General features: G+C 44.1%; 1 protein-coding gene across 1 annotated transcript; it reads right to left on the reverse strand.

Annotated features, from left to right (window-relative positions):
* Window positions 1-1,303: 1,303 nt before the first annotated feature.
* On the reverse strand, window positions 1,304-14,157 carry pip4p1a (phosphatidylinositol-4,5-bisphosphate 4-phosphatase 1a). Its single transcript, XM_068734799.1, has 7 exons — window positions 13,987-14,157; window positions 12,937-13,130; window positions 9,664-9,770; window positions 7,416-7,521; window positions 5,107-5,159; window positions 3,782-3,872; window positions 1,304-1,755 (listed from the first exon to the last, which is right to left on the reverse strand). The coding sequence occupies exons 1-7, from the start codon at window positions 14,102-14,104 to the stop codon at window positions 1,612-1,614; spliced, it is 813 nt and encodes a 270-aa protein (XP_068590900.1). The 5' UTR covers window positions 14,105-14,157; the 3' UTR covers window positions 1,304-1,611.
* Between the last annotated feature and the right edge of the window lie 334 nt (window positions 14,158-14,491).

Genomic DNA, 14,491 nt, shown 5'->3' on the forward strand with positions numbered 1-14,491 from the left:
ATTTTCACCGTGAATTGTCCCAAATGTATACAAAACACTGTCAGTTTAGCAACATGCTGCTTTCACGCCGATTGCAGTTTGTTATTTGGTAGCTTTGATGCATTTTCATGTACAGTCCGAGCTTCTGGGGTTGCTATCGGGAGCCTGTAGCACTGTATTTTTAAGCCCACTGTTGTTTTGCTTTCATAGATTCAACCTCAGCTAGGAAAACATACAAACAGGCCCTTAAAATTCAGCTTCGTCCTCTCCCAAGACAAATATGTAGTGCAGTTTGAGAGCATGAAAGCTTACAACCAACAACAGAAAGCAATTCCAAAAACACATCTTCTACTCGGGGTTTTGTGGGTATAAGGAGGCAGATATCAATGTTGTAACCGCCAATACCTCTTCGTGTTTTGTTTCATATTTTTGGTCCGTTTCGGGAATCCAAGCAGCACAAAAATCAATCCGGGTCAAAACCATATAGACGCATGTAATAAAAGCGGTCTCTTACAAATGGTTGGAAGGCTTGTGCCACATTTTGATGCTCATGATCTGTCAATTAGAAGCGCGCAATTAAAACGGGCATTTAGGTAAAACGGGAAAATGAACAATAAAAAAAATAAATAAAAAAAGTTTGTATAAAAGTAAACAATAGTTTGGATGACAGATGTGGTTACGGGACCAGAACAAAATATCAAAACTTTAAAAGTAGCATGCTTGTCACCGTTTTCCTTCGCTGAAAAAAAAAAAAGGAGACGGACCAATATGGAGAAAATCGGTTAGCAGGTCTGTCTTTGAAGAGGGAGGCTGGGATGCCTTTGACAAGCTGGTTTGTGAGCCGTTGAAACTCTAAAAAAAAGAGCACCCTCCTTTTGTTGTGTGTGTGTGTGTGTGTGTGTGTGTGTGTGTGTGTGTGTGTGTGTGTGTGTGCGTGCGTGTGCGTGTGCGTGTGTGTTGAATCCTTCTACCACACCTCCTTTAAGGCTTTCAAGCTGCTTTGGATCAAAGTCAGTCCCAGGGGGGATAATTCAGCAGAAAACACTGAGTTTAAAAAACATGGTAGCCTACCTTCACGTGCTGCTGGATTACATTTTTTCAGACACATTTCAACACCTACTTGATCTTTTTGCTTCACAAAAGGGGGGCCAGGTGTCCCTGCAGCCACGCGTCCTCTGCTGGTATCGATTTGTTAGCTTCATCTGACTTCATCGCCGCTTTCACAAAATCACTTGTTTGAACATTTTATTAAAATACTAAACCAAATGGTCAAATTAGGATTGGAAGAGGGAGCGGCACCCCCCCCCCCCCCCCCCCCCCCGAAACAAAGTCAACTGTGATGTTAAAATGAACCCCACACTGGCCACGAGATTAGAACAGATAAACAGTACATCAGGCTATATGCGTCATCATAGTTACCGATAGATATATAGCAGCCACAGCCACCGCCATCCACTTTTAGAAACATATCTGACTAAAAGGGGAGAGACAGAAGGAGGAGAAGCTTCTCTTTCTGGAGTTGGATTTCAATAAATAATCTGTTTTTTCTGTGTGTGTGTGTGTTTTTTCTTTCCTCCTGCCTGGTTGGGTTGGGAGGAGAGGAGCGGCGCGGCATCGGGGCTGGGGGGGGCTCTATGTGAAGTTCTGGAGGGGCTGGCTGACCCTCATGCAGGCCCAGTAGAAGGCTCGAGCCAAGGTGACGAGAACCAGGAGCAGCAGCGCGGCCCACGAGGCGTAGATCCCCTGGTAGGTCTGAGCCTTCGCCCACGTTCCGGCCTAGACGGACGATTGGGAGAATCAGATGCTGAGTGTGTCATGGTGACTGTGATGAGTCAGCGCAACACGCAAACCAGGAAACACGGAGCCAAAGATACAATTAAAATGGTCCTTGCATTTACTATGCGACACATTTAGGTTGTCGCAAGTTGTGCAAAGTTCCATCCAAGACTCCAGAGATTTTTAAAGATGAACCGGTCTCCTCTAAAGTCACTCCTTCAATTATGTGTCCACGGTCTGTGATCAATCCACCTGCACCACACTGACGCAGCGCCACCGAGTTGCATCAAATGCACTAATTTCCATAGAAGTATTCAATACTCGAGAGTGACTCGAGGGGGGGGGGCGGGGTAAGAGAGAAAATATCTTTGCCATCAAGTATTGAGTGTGCAGCTGCTTCGAAGAAAATTATTTAATGAGGATGGTAAAAGTGACTTTGAGAGAACCCACAGGGATTTTCGGGGAATATGGAAATATGAATTCCTGTTTCAAAGTCACAACACTGGAGCAAAGCTAATATGGGGAGAACAAGTCGAAATAGAATTAGGGGACATTATTAGAGGCTTTTTTTCTCCATCTAATATATATATATATATATATATATATATATATATATATATATATATATAATTGTTGAAGTGCTATCAGGAATATCATAGAATAGATCTCCTGGATGACACACAGCGCTGTCTCTAACGCTATCTAGAATGTTTAAGCCCGGAACTTGACGCCCAGATGAGGTTTACAGGTACGCGTTTGTGTATGTTACAGGTTCGCGTTTGTGTACGTTACAGGTACGCGTTTGCGTACGTTACAGGTACGCGTTTGCGTGCGTTACAGGTACGCGTTCGCGTGCGTTACAGGTACGCGTTCGTGTACGTTACAGGTACGCGTTCACGTGCGTTACAGGTACGCGTTCACGTGCGTTACAGGTACGCGTTCACGTGCGTTACAGGTACGCGTTCGCGTGCGTTACAGGTACGCGTTCGCGTGCGTTACAGGTACGCGTTTGCGTGCGCTGCATGTTCTCTTCATCGTTATTTAAAAAGAGCGCGACCGGCAGCCGTAATCGAACCACGAGGTAATCAAAACAGATCACGCAGGCTGAGAAAAACATCAAATATCCTTAAAAAAAAAAGTAACGTAGACCGCAGCCTTAAGTTAATGCCTTCCCTCTTTCTCCTGTAAACGATGTGTGAAGTTTTAATGATTCAAGCTGCTCTCGGGGGGCTTAACATTTTAAATGGCCTCTATTAGCTCATGTTGCTGAGTTGGGAACACGTCGCAGCTCCAGAAGCTCACAGCTGTTACGGCGATGGATCTTCTTAACTACCTCGATGTACTTTAAAACCGTCGCTTCGGTATTCCTCTAATTAAACGCAGTCTGGAAGCGAAGTTTGATCCGTTACTTGTTGCCGATAAAAGTTTACCGACACGGCTTGGAGAATAAAACTGTCAAAACTTGTGCTGCTGCGCCGTGCTTATAATTAAAACAACCTTTTTTTGTTTTTTTTATTGAACACCTGATCTCACGGTGTGGCGTTTACTGCCGCTACACAACGCTGTCAATACAGCATTCTCATCGTGTGCACATCGCTAAGTGTTCTCCGTGCTGACAGGCACGTCTGCCTCCTGTTAGTGTTGAACGCGTCTGTACCGTGAGGGGCCGTTTCATGCTCGTCTTGCACCCTCTGCTGGTTATAAAGCAGAACGCATCGACTGTGTAACCCGGTTATATTCTCTGCCGATGATTGGGAGATAGTTCTACTGTTGCACTCTGAATTTACAGCTGTTCCATGTTAAATTTACAGATTAGAGATTGTAATCTGACTGCTTTTTCCTACTGCCTTTGTTTTACATGCAATCGTTAAAATTTGCATGTTATAAAATAGGAAAAAGGGAGGATGGATTTGAAAAAGATGAGACAACAGTTATTATTTTCCGTAATTCCTACAGGCCACTTATTGATCATCTCATATTAAGACTTATAATTGAAAGAGCTCTCCCTCTGCTGGATGTCACTCACCATCAGCCCAGCGGTGGAGATGCTGAATAGCAAGCAGAGTAGAAAACACCACAAGCTCCGCCTTCGGGGATACCTCTGGCCAATGGAGGAGCTGCAGGACCGACAGAGGGGGGAGAGAGAGGGGGGGGGGTTCATTTGATTAGGAAATTAAATCAAATACAACACAATGATATGACCCTGTAAGTACGAGTCTTTTTCACAGCTGGGGTTTTGAGTTGTCGCAGTAGGAGCAGCACAGTTATTAATAAAGATGTTCCCAGTGAGTGAGTCAGCATGAATGATGCCACAACGCTGAAACCGGAGCAGCTAAACAGAAATCAGACACTATTAACTGCAATATTTACACCCGTGTTTCCCCCTGTCATAATATATTTGAAAAAAAGTCCCATTACAGAATAAGGATGTGGGTTAAAACATCATTTAATGTTACTCCAGAATCAATCATTTTAGTTTCTATATTTTGGGAATGTAAAACCTTTTTATTACTGCAACCAAAGCAGGTAAACTCTTTATGGAATGTTCAGGGCTGAAGTAACATACAGACACGAGTCCAAGTTCCATCCAGGTTTGGGGTTTTTCCTCAGATCTGACTGAACTAAAGCCGTTCATAAAAACCGTCACGGCCCACCTGTGTACTGACGCACACGTCGCCTCCTTCTCAGCACCATGTGAGGTTCAAAGACTCTGTGTTCCTGACAGACTGCAGGAACACGCCTGCTTCCAGTACTCCTAAATGTACAGTAAAAACTTTAAACTTGAAGTTTTATCTACCACCAAATCCTAATCTGTTCTTCCTTGATTCTAAATTTGTGCTAAATTTGAAGAAATTCCCTCCAGGTGTTCGTTCCTAAGATGTTCACAACAATGGGACGGACAGACGAACAACCCGAAACCATTATGGCATAAAAAAAACAAAAAAAACCCTGCAATACCACAGATTTGCCATACTTGAAATGCTTTTTTGATACGCATCACATGCCGGCTGACTCCAGCTCCTAAAGTCTGGTGAACTTTGCTCCGCGTGTTAAGAAGCTTACGCAGACAGTGATGCAGGAATGTGGTTTGCAGCAAAGTCAAAGGAAACTCCTGAGGTACCAAACACAAGTGGAGCTAAATCCCACGGATCAGAAACCTCATGACGTCCCGAGACGCGTGAACTCTCTGCTGCTGCTGCAGACCCCGAAGCCTCGACCCGCTCGCTCACCGAGTGACTCGGTTTCACCGCGTCGGAGCTTCGGCGGGCCGCCTCAGGGTGTAAATCTACAACGTTAGAAGCACAGTGGGGATGAAGGGATGTGATGGATGAATTGCTTACAGCTACTTACACTTTCCTGCAGTGTGGGCACCGGGCCAGCGTCCGGTCTGTGAACTCTGTCCACTGAAATTACAAAAGACAAAAAGACAAAGACGTGCCACCTTCAGCTGCAGCCAGAAACCATAATCAACATCGAACCAGTACGACCGGGACATTACATACCAGTGTGTTCACATTCAGAATCAGAAGAACGTTCATTTCTATCAGAAGGTAATGCATTACTATATTAACACGGAGGGTTATAATGCATTAGGTGAAGTAATGTAGGGATGGCAGTGCAGGAAATAGAGAAGTGCAAATATGTGGAGGTGTCCTTCACGGCTTGTTTACAAAGTGTTGAAAGGCTTTTGAATTATTTTCTTAATGCGTTTGTGCTGACCAGAAGGTTTGTTTGTTTATATATATATATATATATATATATATATACATACACACACACACACACACACAAGAGACCTGAGGGACTTATGGAGGTGGTGTAAAGCTGCATGCTGGAGTACAGCAGCTGACTCATAGATTACGTCTGTAAAATGACAGAAAAACTATGAATAAAAAGCAGTTGATAGAAAATGGAGAAAAGCAACAATCCTCACGTTTAAGAAGCAAAATGTTTGACATTCTTTCTTGATAAATGACTTAAATCATCTACGGTTATACATTATCTATTGATAATGAAATGACTTCTTGCTGAATAATTCCCCATTGAAATCAATGTGAGTACAAATCTGCACTGAAGGGGCAAAGACTTTGACTTAAAGAGAATATTATACATTTTTACAAACTTACAATGAATTCCTTGCGGGATTACAGGCGGTCTTACATAAACACGCCTGCTGCTGCTTCATTGATTGATGACACACTTTAAAAAAGTTAACACACAAAAAAAAAAAAAAAAAAAAAACCACATCCCCGCTCTTGCCAACAGGTGCTCAGCGCCAGCCAAAAAAATGACAAAGAGAAATAGTCTTCTCTCAGGCTGCAGACGTTTATTCCCTCGCTAACGTTGGGGGGGGGGGGGGGGGGGGGGGGGGGGGTTATACATTTGTAAAGCCTGCAGAGCAGAATACACTGTGCATGCTGAGCATTCGTCTTGTTTTGAGAAAGAAAACACTCTGTATTGGAAGCACAGGGAACATTATCGGTAGATCTGCGACTAAAGGATCACTGCACCGCCACCCGGGGCACAGATTAGTATTTTCATTCTGCCTCCCTGTCTTTGAGCAGGCAGCAAAGGTCCGCCTGAATGCTAAACACCCTCAATCATCCGTCCAACGTCTAACTCCATTCTCCCCGCCCTCCTCTCTTCGGTCGTATATATATATATATATATATATATATATATATATATATATATATATATATATATATATATATATATATATATATAAATATAAATATATATCCACACCATCTTTACCCGTCGCACACATTGTTAAAGAGCAGCGAGTTCAAATTATTCTGCAGCACCAAATGGCTCCTATATATCAGCGCGGAGTTCACAGGCGTATTGATCCGCACCGATAACTCAACATTTACTTGGCCCGGTGCAAAGATGTTTTTTGGGGGCTTTTCAATAATTCACCGCTCTGGCTGCGCTACAGTACATTTCACAACAAATACCTCGCAGGCCTACTGAAAGTGTCACCAGGTATTTCAGCGGACAAGCGCTAAAAGCTTCACTCCACAGCAGTTTTATGATTCAGCTACTGTACATAGGAATGCATCACCTGCTCATCAGCGCTTTGAAACGGATCTTGATGTATATATCATTGAAAGAGGTCGTAGAGGGACCTGTGACAGAGACTTAGTAAACTGTTCTGAGGCTGATTAGAGCGATCAAGACATGTTGTTTTATGCCACTGTTTTGGTTATTTTAGCAATATAGATTTGAATAACCTATGAAGTCGGGAAGAGAAAATGAATTAGATTTTGTTTTAAGAAAGGAAAAAGAAACAGAAGTAAAAAAAAAAGCGAGTTAGTAGACCTTTATGGGAAAAGTTTTGGTTTTTTAGCTAATAGTGAAATCAGATGATCAATACCACTTTCATGTCCGTCTGAAAGCCTAAAGCCAGCTGAGCCAGCCCGCTGGTGGCTGTGTGTGTGTGTGTGTGTGTGTGTGTGTGTGTGTGTGTGTGTGACAGACAGACGTGAGAGTGGAATCAATCTTCTCATCTAAACGCTCAGCAAGAAAGCAAATAACGCAAAACACCCCCCAAAAAAAAGCTGAACTGTGTCTGTGTTGTGACCCTAAACCCTGTGGGTACTTCATGACATGAATGCGCTGAACATTATTCTGTTGGAACGGAGTGAGTGTGGTACCAGGAAGGTGTTGCTGCAGTGTCCGCAGGAGACCCGGGCCCCCGCCGGCTGGGGATCAGGACTGGCCGGACCAGGATGAACCGGACCCAGATTAATTATCCTCTTACTAGAAGAGACACAGACAGAAAATGAACATTCACACCACAGCCTACTCAAGATATATCGCTCAGCGTTAAGTGCAAGCTAATTAGCGGCGCCCGAGGCGTCGGTGTGTGGAAAGGCTGACAACAAGTTTCACTTTTTTGGGGATTCATCAGGAGCCAATCTTCTCATTATCATTAAGACTGCTTTTCTTTAATCAACTTCCTCCTCAGACTGCCGCGGTCGCTCAGAATCCCTGATCAGGCGGCAGCACGGAGACGCGTCCGCTTTAGTCGGCGTGTCTGAACGGAATGCTAAACAGAGACGGAGGAGGTGAACCCTCCAGAGACATGTGATGCGGGACGAGCGGCCTCTGAGGAATCCTCACAACCTTTTCCCCGAGAGAGACTACTCTTCAGGGCGCGACGGCTGCGCCCCGAAGATAAAAATAGTTCAACTTCTGGGAGCCCGCAGAGCACAGCCGCGCGTCATGTGACGAGGGACAACCAATCACGGCAGCGGACGGCTCTAATTTCTTTCGTAAAAGGTCGAGAGGTCGACCAGACAAACGGAGCAGCGGAGCCGCTGTGAGGGATTCACGCTGCTGGAAACGTCTTCGTCGAGGCGAGTCAGTGAGGCCGACTGCTAATTTACGGCAACTTCTTCATCATTGCAGCGACAACACAGCGCCCTCCCAAGAGCAGCTTGGATGAAAGGATGAAGAGCAGCACGGCTGATGTTTCCCCACGCGTTTTAGACGCACCAGGAGAAACGTGCAGGATATGAAAATTAAATTATGTTGTGAAAACAAAGAGCAGCGTCTCTTTTAATCTAAAGAATACCTGTGATACAATAAATACACACACAGTTCAGAGACAATGTCTTCAAAAAAACTCCTTTTGGGGATAAGATTGCTGCTTTGTTCCTAAAGAGTTGTAATGTGCGATAATTTCAAAGCAAATTACTGCTTTATGAGTAAGTTGTGAAATATGTTTTTCTTTTTAAAGATATGAGGATATGTCATTTGGTTTGAAAAAAAAACACTAATTTCTTTGTGCATTTATGACAAAAGGAGTTTTGACTCTAATTAGCCCTCAGACTTATGATCAGCACTGAAGCTGACAGATGAATTATGTGCTGCAGATCACTAGAACAACAGATTTTGTGATGCACAGTTTAGAATTATGCAGCAGCAGAAAATTAACCCTCCAAAAAAAAAGAAAAAAAAAAAGATGGCTAAAAATGTCGGTGTTGCACATTTTCTACCTCGGGCGTAAAAAGAAAAGGAGGACCAGTATCTCTGTTCACCAGCCTCACAAAGCAGCAGCAGCAGCAGCAGCAGCAGCAGCAGCAGCACGATGTTCAGATGAGCTGCCAAAGCCGTTCATTTACAGACACTGAAACCAGCCTTCTGCTTGTTTTACATTAAACAATCCAACACATCTGTTTGGCCTGTAAACAGCGCTTTATGGCTTTTTGTTTCGCTCATTTCCTGACAGACGGACGACGGAAACTTTTCTTTCCCAAACTGTATTTGAACTTCTAGCAACCGACGTCTTTATGGACTGGAACATTTATAAAAAAAAAAAAAAAAAAAAAAAGGACATTTATTATAACTCATTATTATAACTACTTTCACCTGAGTATGTATGTAAATTAATTTGCTATGCATTTGGTCAGTAGCAGGAATTTATCTCATAATTAAAGCAGCTACGTGCAAAAATAAATGATGTGATATTGAGCTGCAAGGTGCAGATTGAAAATGAAACCTCAATTAAAATGTGGCCCAACATAACACAGCATACATACAGCATACTACCCCACGCCGTCGTAGCAACGGACGGTGTGCAGAAGTGAAGCGCGTGATGAGGCCGTTCTAATGAGGCGGCTACTTCCTCATCCGACTCACTGAGCACCGCATGCAAACTGCGCCAGCAGCACAGTCTTAATTGAGGGGACTGCTGCTCCCACTGCACCTTGTTTCCTCTGCTTCGCTTCTCTCTCTCCAACACACACACACACACACACACACACACACACACACACACACACACACACACACACACACACACACACACACACACACACACACACACACACACACACACACACACACACACACACACACACACACACACACACACACACACGGAAAAGAATCTCTCACCAATATGGCCGGGGACAGGCGATCCTCTGGGAAGTGACTTTGCAGATGAGCAGACAGTTGCAGGGGCAGCGAACGTACTTCTTCCCTGCTGGGGCGTTCTTAATGGGCTGCGGAGGGAGACGTGGAGGCGCACAGGAGGAGGAGATAAGAAGACAGCAGAACGACGAATTAGAAAGGGAGTAGATAACAAGCCAATTATTCTTGACGGATGAGAATTAACCGATACCACTTGAGGGAGAGGGAGAGAGAGAAGTATTCTGGGAGATATTAGAAAGTTGCTGTACTGCAGTTGCGGGCACGGAATCAAGGGACCGTTTTCATGATGCCGGTGGCGCTCCGTGACCCTATTGGTTCAAGGAGCTGCCCCTTTCTGAACAGAGTCATCATACCACTATTATTTTAGTAATATTAAATAGGTGATTTAAGACTTGAACTGACCCATCGAGCATCGAGCGCTCATTCTTTGCAGGAAACGCTTTCAATGTATTATTGCGGCACCAAAAAGGCTCTGTGAAAGATTTCGGCAAAGCAACAGGTGTTTCTAGCGATGCACCCCAACATCAATATTAGGGAAAATACAAAAAAAAAAAGGCATCAAAAGTGAGACTTGCATACGATAAGACGTGGTCCCGTACAGTCGGCTGCTACAGAGCATCAGAAGGTTTTTGTTGCTGTACGCTCGGCAGTATTTAGTATTCACATAATATATCTGAATAAGTGGCTTGATGCATGTCCAATCATCCAATATTCCTATAAATCACAGATTGTTTTTAACGACCAGGTCCCGTTGGTGCAGCCGACTTTGTGTCATCTCACGAGGCCAGAATCAGCCGTCCGGCACATAAACTACAAACACTCACAGCTATACTAATAACGCGCCTTGCTCTGGACCCAGCAGAGTGTCCTGCTGATGGCTCTCTCCACTGCGCCATTAAACTCTGACTAACCAGACCAGATTGAGTACTGTGAGCCGTCATCAATATCACTTACAACAGCTGTGGGAGGGGAGGTTGTCTCTGCACTGGAGGGGAGGGAGGTAATGACAGGGAGGGAAAGGCTAATATTACATGTAGTCATTACACAGGGGATTGTCACATTTCAGTCACCTTTACTTATTAAAATGACTGTAATATTGAGATTTGTCACTGTCAACATTTAAATTACTTTTAGCCCAGTCTAACACTACAGTCCTGCTATAAATCCCACCTTCATGGAGCTTGTAAGGACATTCTGGAGGCTGCTGCTGAAATGTATATCATTATGCTGACAGGTGTTTCTGTTATTCTGCCCATTTTAAAACAAAAATTGGATTAATTTAAACAAAATAGCGCGCCGCTGCAGGAAAGTGATCTTTCCCGCAACCTTTTAACTCGAGCGATGTTCTCTGTGAACGCGGCGTCTCGATGTATAAATCGCTGCTTCTGCTCGGTCAGCTGGTCCCGCGTCGCTACGACTGAGCGACTGCGAGAGAGAGAGAAGAGACGTTCTGCCTGGTGAACGTTCCCACATTAACAGCGGTGAAATGTAGAATTGTTAACCGCTGATTGTTTTCTCACGCTATTTGTTGAATTAAAAGCTACACGACTCGTTCATCAGGCTCATTAACAACAGAAGACTGACGCACAAACACAGAGCCTGTAGATCAAACCTATGCTTCGCCTCATGTCCACTTTCTGATACAAATCTTTGGATTGGAGCCAATACAAGAGTCTTAACCAGCTTCTGTACGATGCAACCTCCATCTGTGATGCCGGCGATGAACCCAATTTCAGTGTATTCTCCGTAGGTTGTGTCCAACGGTGTCTTTTTGCACACCCTGGACATATTTCTGCACATGTACATATGTTCCCTCCGTCTGTGAATGGCTCATTTTGCCAGTCGGTACATCTGGACATATTTCACATTTCAACTTCCATCTGTACACCGATCTGCATCGCCGCTGACGCACAACAGAGGAGCTCATTTAACGCGTTTTATCTTCAGCTCAACTCTCCTAACGGCTCAATCGTTTAGATCCATTTCTCTGAGAGGGCCTCCTGACTGCATTAGTGCAAATTAGTAGACTAGACAATACTTGTGACTCCACCAGACGTGACACGGCTCGTTTCAGAAGTGTCTCTCTCTGTGCTTTGATACAAATAAAATAAATAATATATATATATATATATATATATATATATATATATATATATATATATATATATATATATATATCCATGGCGCTGAAGTAGCGGCTTTTTCTCCGAGTCTCGGTGGTTCATTCTGACCGCTGGCATTAATAAATCAAACACTTACATGAGCTTTCAGTCCAAATCTCGTCTACCTGATTGACTCGCGAAGGGCTTACAAAATATTTGTAGGAGCGTAGCATTTCACACAACACTGACTAGACTTCACAACATCAAACGGGCCCGAGAGATCAGAAAACCATGGTACAGGTGTTAAATATTCATGTTGTGTATCCTGTGAGTTGTCTACACCGACTTCACGTCATAAACCTGTAGCTAACATCTGGAAGAGGACCTACAGCAAAAACTATAGCCAGCACATTTAAGGGTTGGTTTGACCCAAAAAAAAAAATGCTTTCTAAAATCAACTTTCTACCAAAAACCATTTCCAGACGGATTATAGGGACCATTAGTGACCTCACTGTGAGCTCTGTGGATTATCCAGAGTAATGAGGACGCCGATTCTGGAAACAGATGCATTTTCATTGCTTTGAGTCCCAAAAACAAAATGACATTCACCTCCATTGTACTGAGACGGAGGCAGAAATCTTAGAGACACACATCTCAAAGGCTGCTGTGTGGGTAGACACCACGAGAAGCTTATGAGAGAACATGTGTTCTTGTAATGTGTGTGAAACAACCCTTTAAAGTACGATACTGGTCATGTATTTGTGCATGAATGTGTCTTTCAGTGCAGTACAGACGGGAGATAAACTGATCCCATATGAGATAACGCCAAAGCTGGAAGACCCGCCTGCTTGAGAGAGTTGTGTTGAGTTTGACGAGGACAGTGTGAAACACGATGAACATGCTAATGCATAGTCGCTGTAAACGGGCCAAGAAATGCCTCTCAAGTGTCAGTGCCCCAGTCTTAAGTGTGTGTCTGTGTACAATAACTAAGTTGAATTCTGTTATTCTTTATGGATACAATATGTATTTTTTCAACAGGTGTCTTTTTGATGAAAGTTAATCATTAATTTGTCTTTTGTAGGCCCAGTCTGTGTGACGTGAAAAAGCTTTGCGTGCGTTACTTTGATAAACATACCGTAGCTTCATTGCAAACGCCGCACTTCACCACATGTTGGTGGATCTTTCCCTCCACGGAGATCAGGCTCTGACACACCCTGCAGCTGATAACAGGTGCACTGCCACTCTCCGGGGAGGTGAGAGGGGAGTAGGGCGGCGGGTCCTCCCCCAGGAGCACCGAGGGCTGAGTCGGGCTGGGGAACGGAGGGAAGCCTGGAGAGAGGGAGGGAGAGGCAAGGAAGGGAGAAAATGGTGAATGCAAAAGTAGTCCGACCAGTAACAAATGAAGGGATTGTTGAGGGAACACAATTACAGGGGTTGTGCAATGGACTGAAAAAAAAAAAGGCCTAAATTCCCGTGACAAGTAACCTCTTACGTTGCGATTAACAAGTTAATAAGATTTAGTCTCGAGGTGGACTGAAAGGAGCTTTATAAGAAAAACACTCTTGGAATGCCGATTGGGGTTAGTCTCAACAAATAGGAGTCTAGTATTAGAGAGGGACAGAAATCTGATGAGGAATGAGGTAGTGAGTGAGATAGTTTAATCTAGAAACCAGATGCAACTGATCTACATTGTTAGCAGCCAGACAGAACACAACAGTTTCCTAAATCAAACACAATTAGGAGCCATACATCTTCCATTACCGTATTTACCGACAGTCCCTCCCAATGAGAGCTGTCATTGGTCGCAGCATCCCTCACCAGCCTCCTTATTGGCTGTCTCGTGTGTCAATCAAATCAGGTGTTTCTCAGATGCTAGCTAGCTAGCTAAGCGGTACAGTTACCTAGCTAATGCTAACACAGTGGCCACCGTACATCTGTTAAAATATAATCATAAATGTGCGTCAGGAAACGTGAATTAAATATATTTGTTGTGATGACATTACTGAGCTGCAAACCTAAAGCTTAGCGCGTGGTTTTGCCGGTGCTCAGTAGAGCTAGCTAGCTAGCTAACGCTACCAAAGCTAATGTGTAACGGTTGCTAGGTTGGCTAGTTGGCACAACGTTAGCGGCTAACGTCAGCTAGGCTAATTGAGGCTGGAGGAGAGAGGACACCATGGATACTCACTCTGTGGTTTGATGGGCACACCGTAGGGCGCTGCACCGGGAGACACCCCGCCGTTGCCGCTGCCAAGACCACCATCTCCCAGATCCGATAGTAACGGGGACCTCTCGCCGTCCGCCATACCGAGAGGGAGGGGGGGAAAGAGTGGGAGCGTGAATGCAGACCAACGTTGTATTGTTGTGTCGGAAATGCAGGCGTCACGTGATCACACCACCACCGCCGCCGCCGCTGCTGCGGTAACGGCGCTGGGAGGTGTGGCACGACTCACACAGGGATGCTCCTTCGACACTGTTTATTTTTTTTATATCCTACCTTACAATTCACACTTTAACAGTGGTAGAAGAAATATTCAAACAATTTACTTATGCAAAAGAAGCAATATCACAGTTTAAAAATTGTACAATTGTACAAAAAAGTACAAGTCATGCATTCCAGATTTTTTTTCTGTATTTCGCAAAACAAATTATAGTTAAAGTAGCCTATCAAAACTAAAGAAATACTCATAATA

This window comes from Cebidichthys violaceus, unplaced genomic scaffold (assembly GCF_023349555.1).
Source record: "Cebidichthys violaceus isolate CVI_PGR_0920_01 unplaced genomic scaffold, fCebVio1.0.p SCAF_67, whole genome shotgun sequence".
Lineage (NCBI taxonomy): Eukaryota > Metazoa > Chordata > Actinopteri > Perciformes > Stichaeidae > Cebidichthys > Cebidichthys violaceus.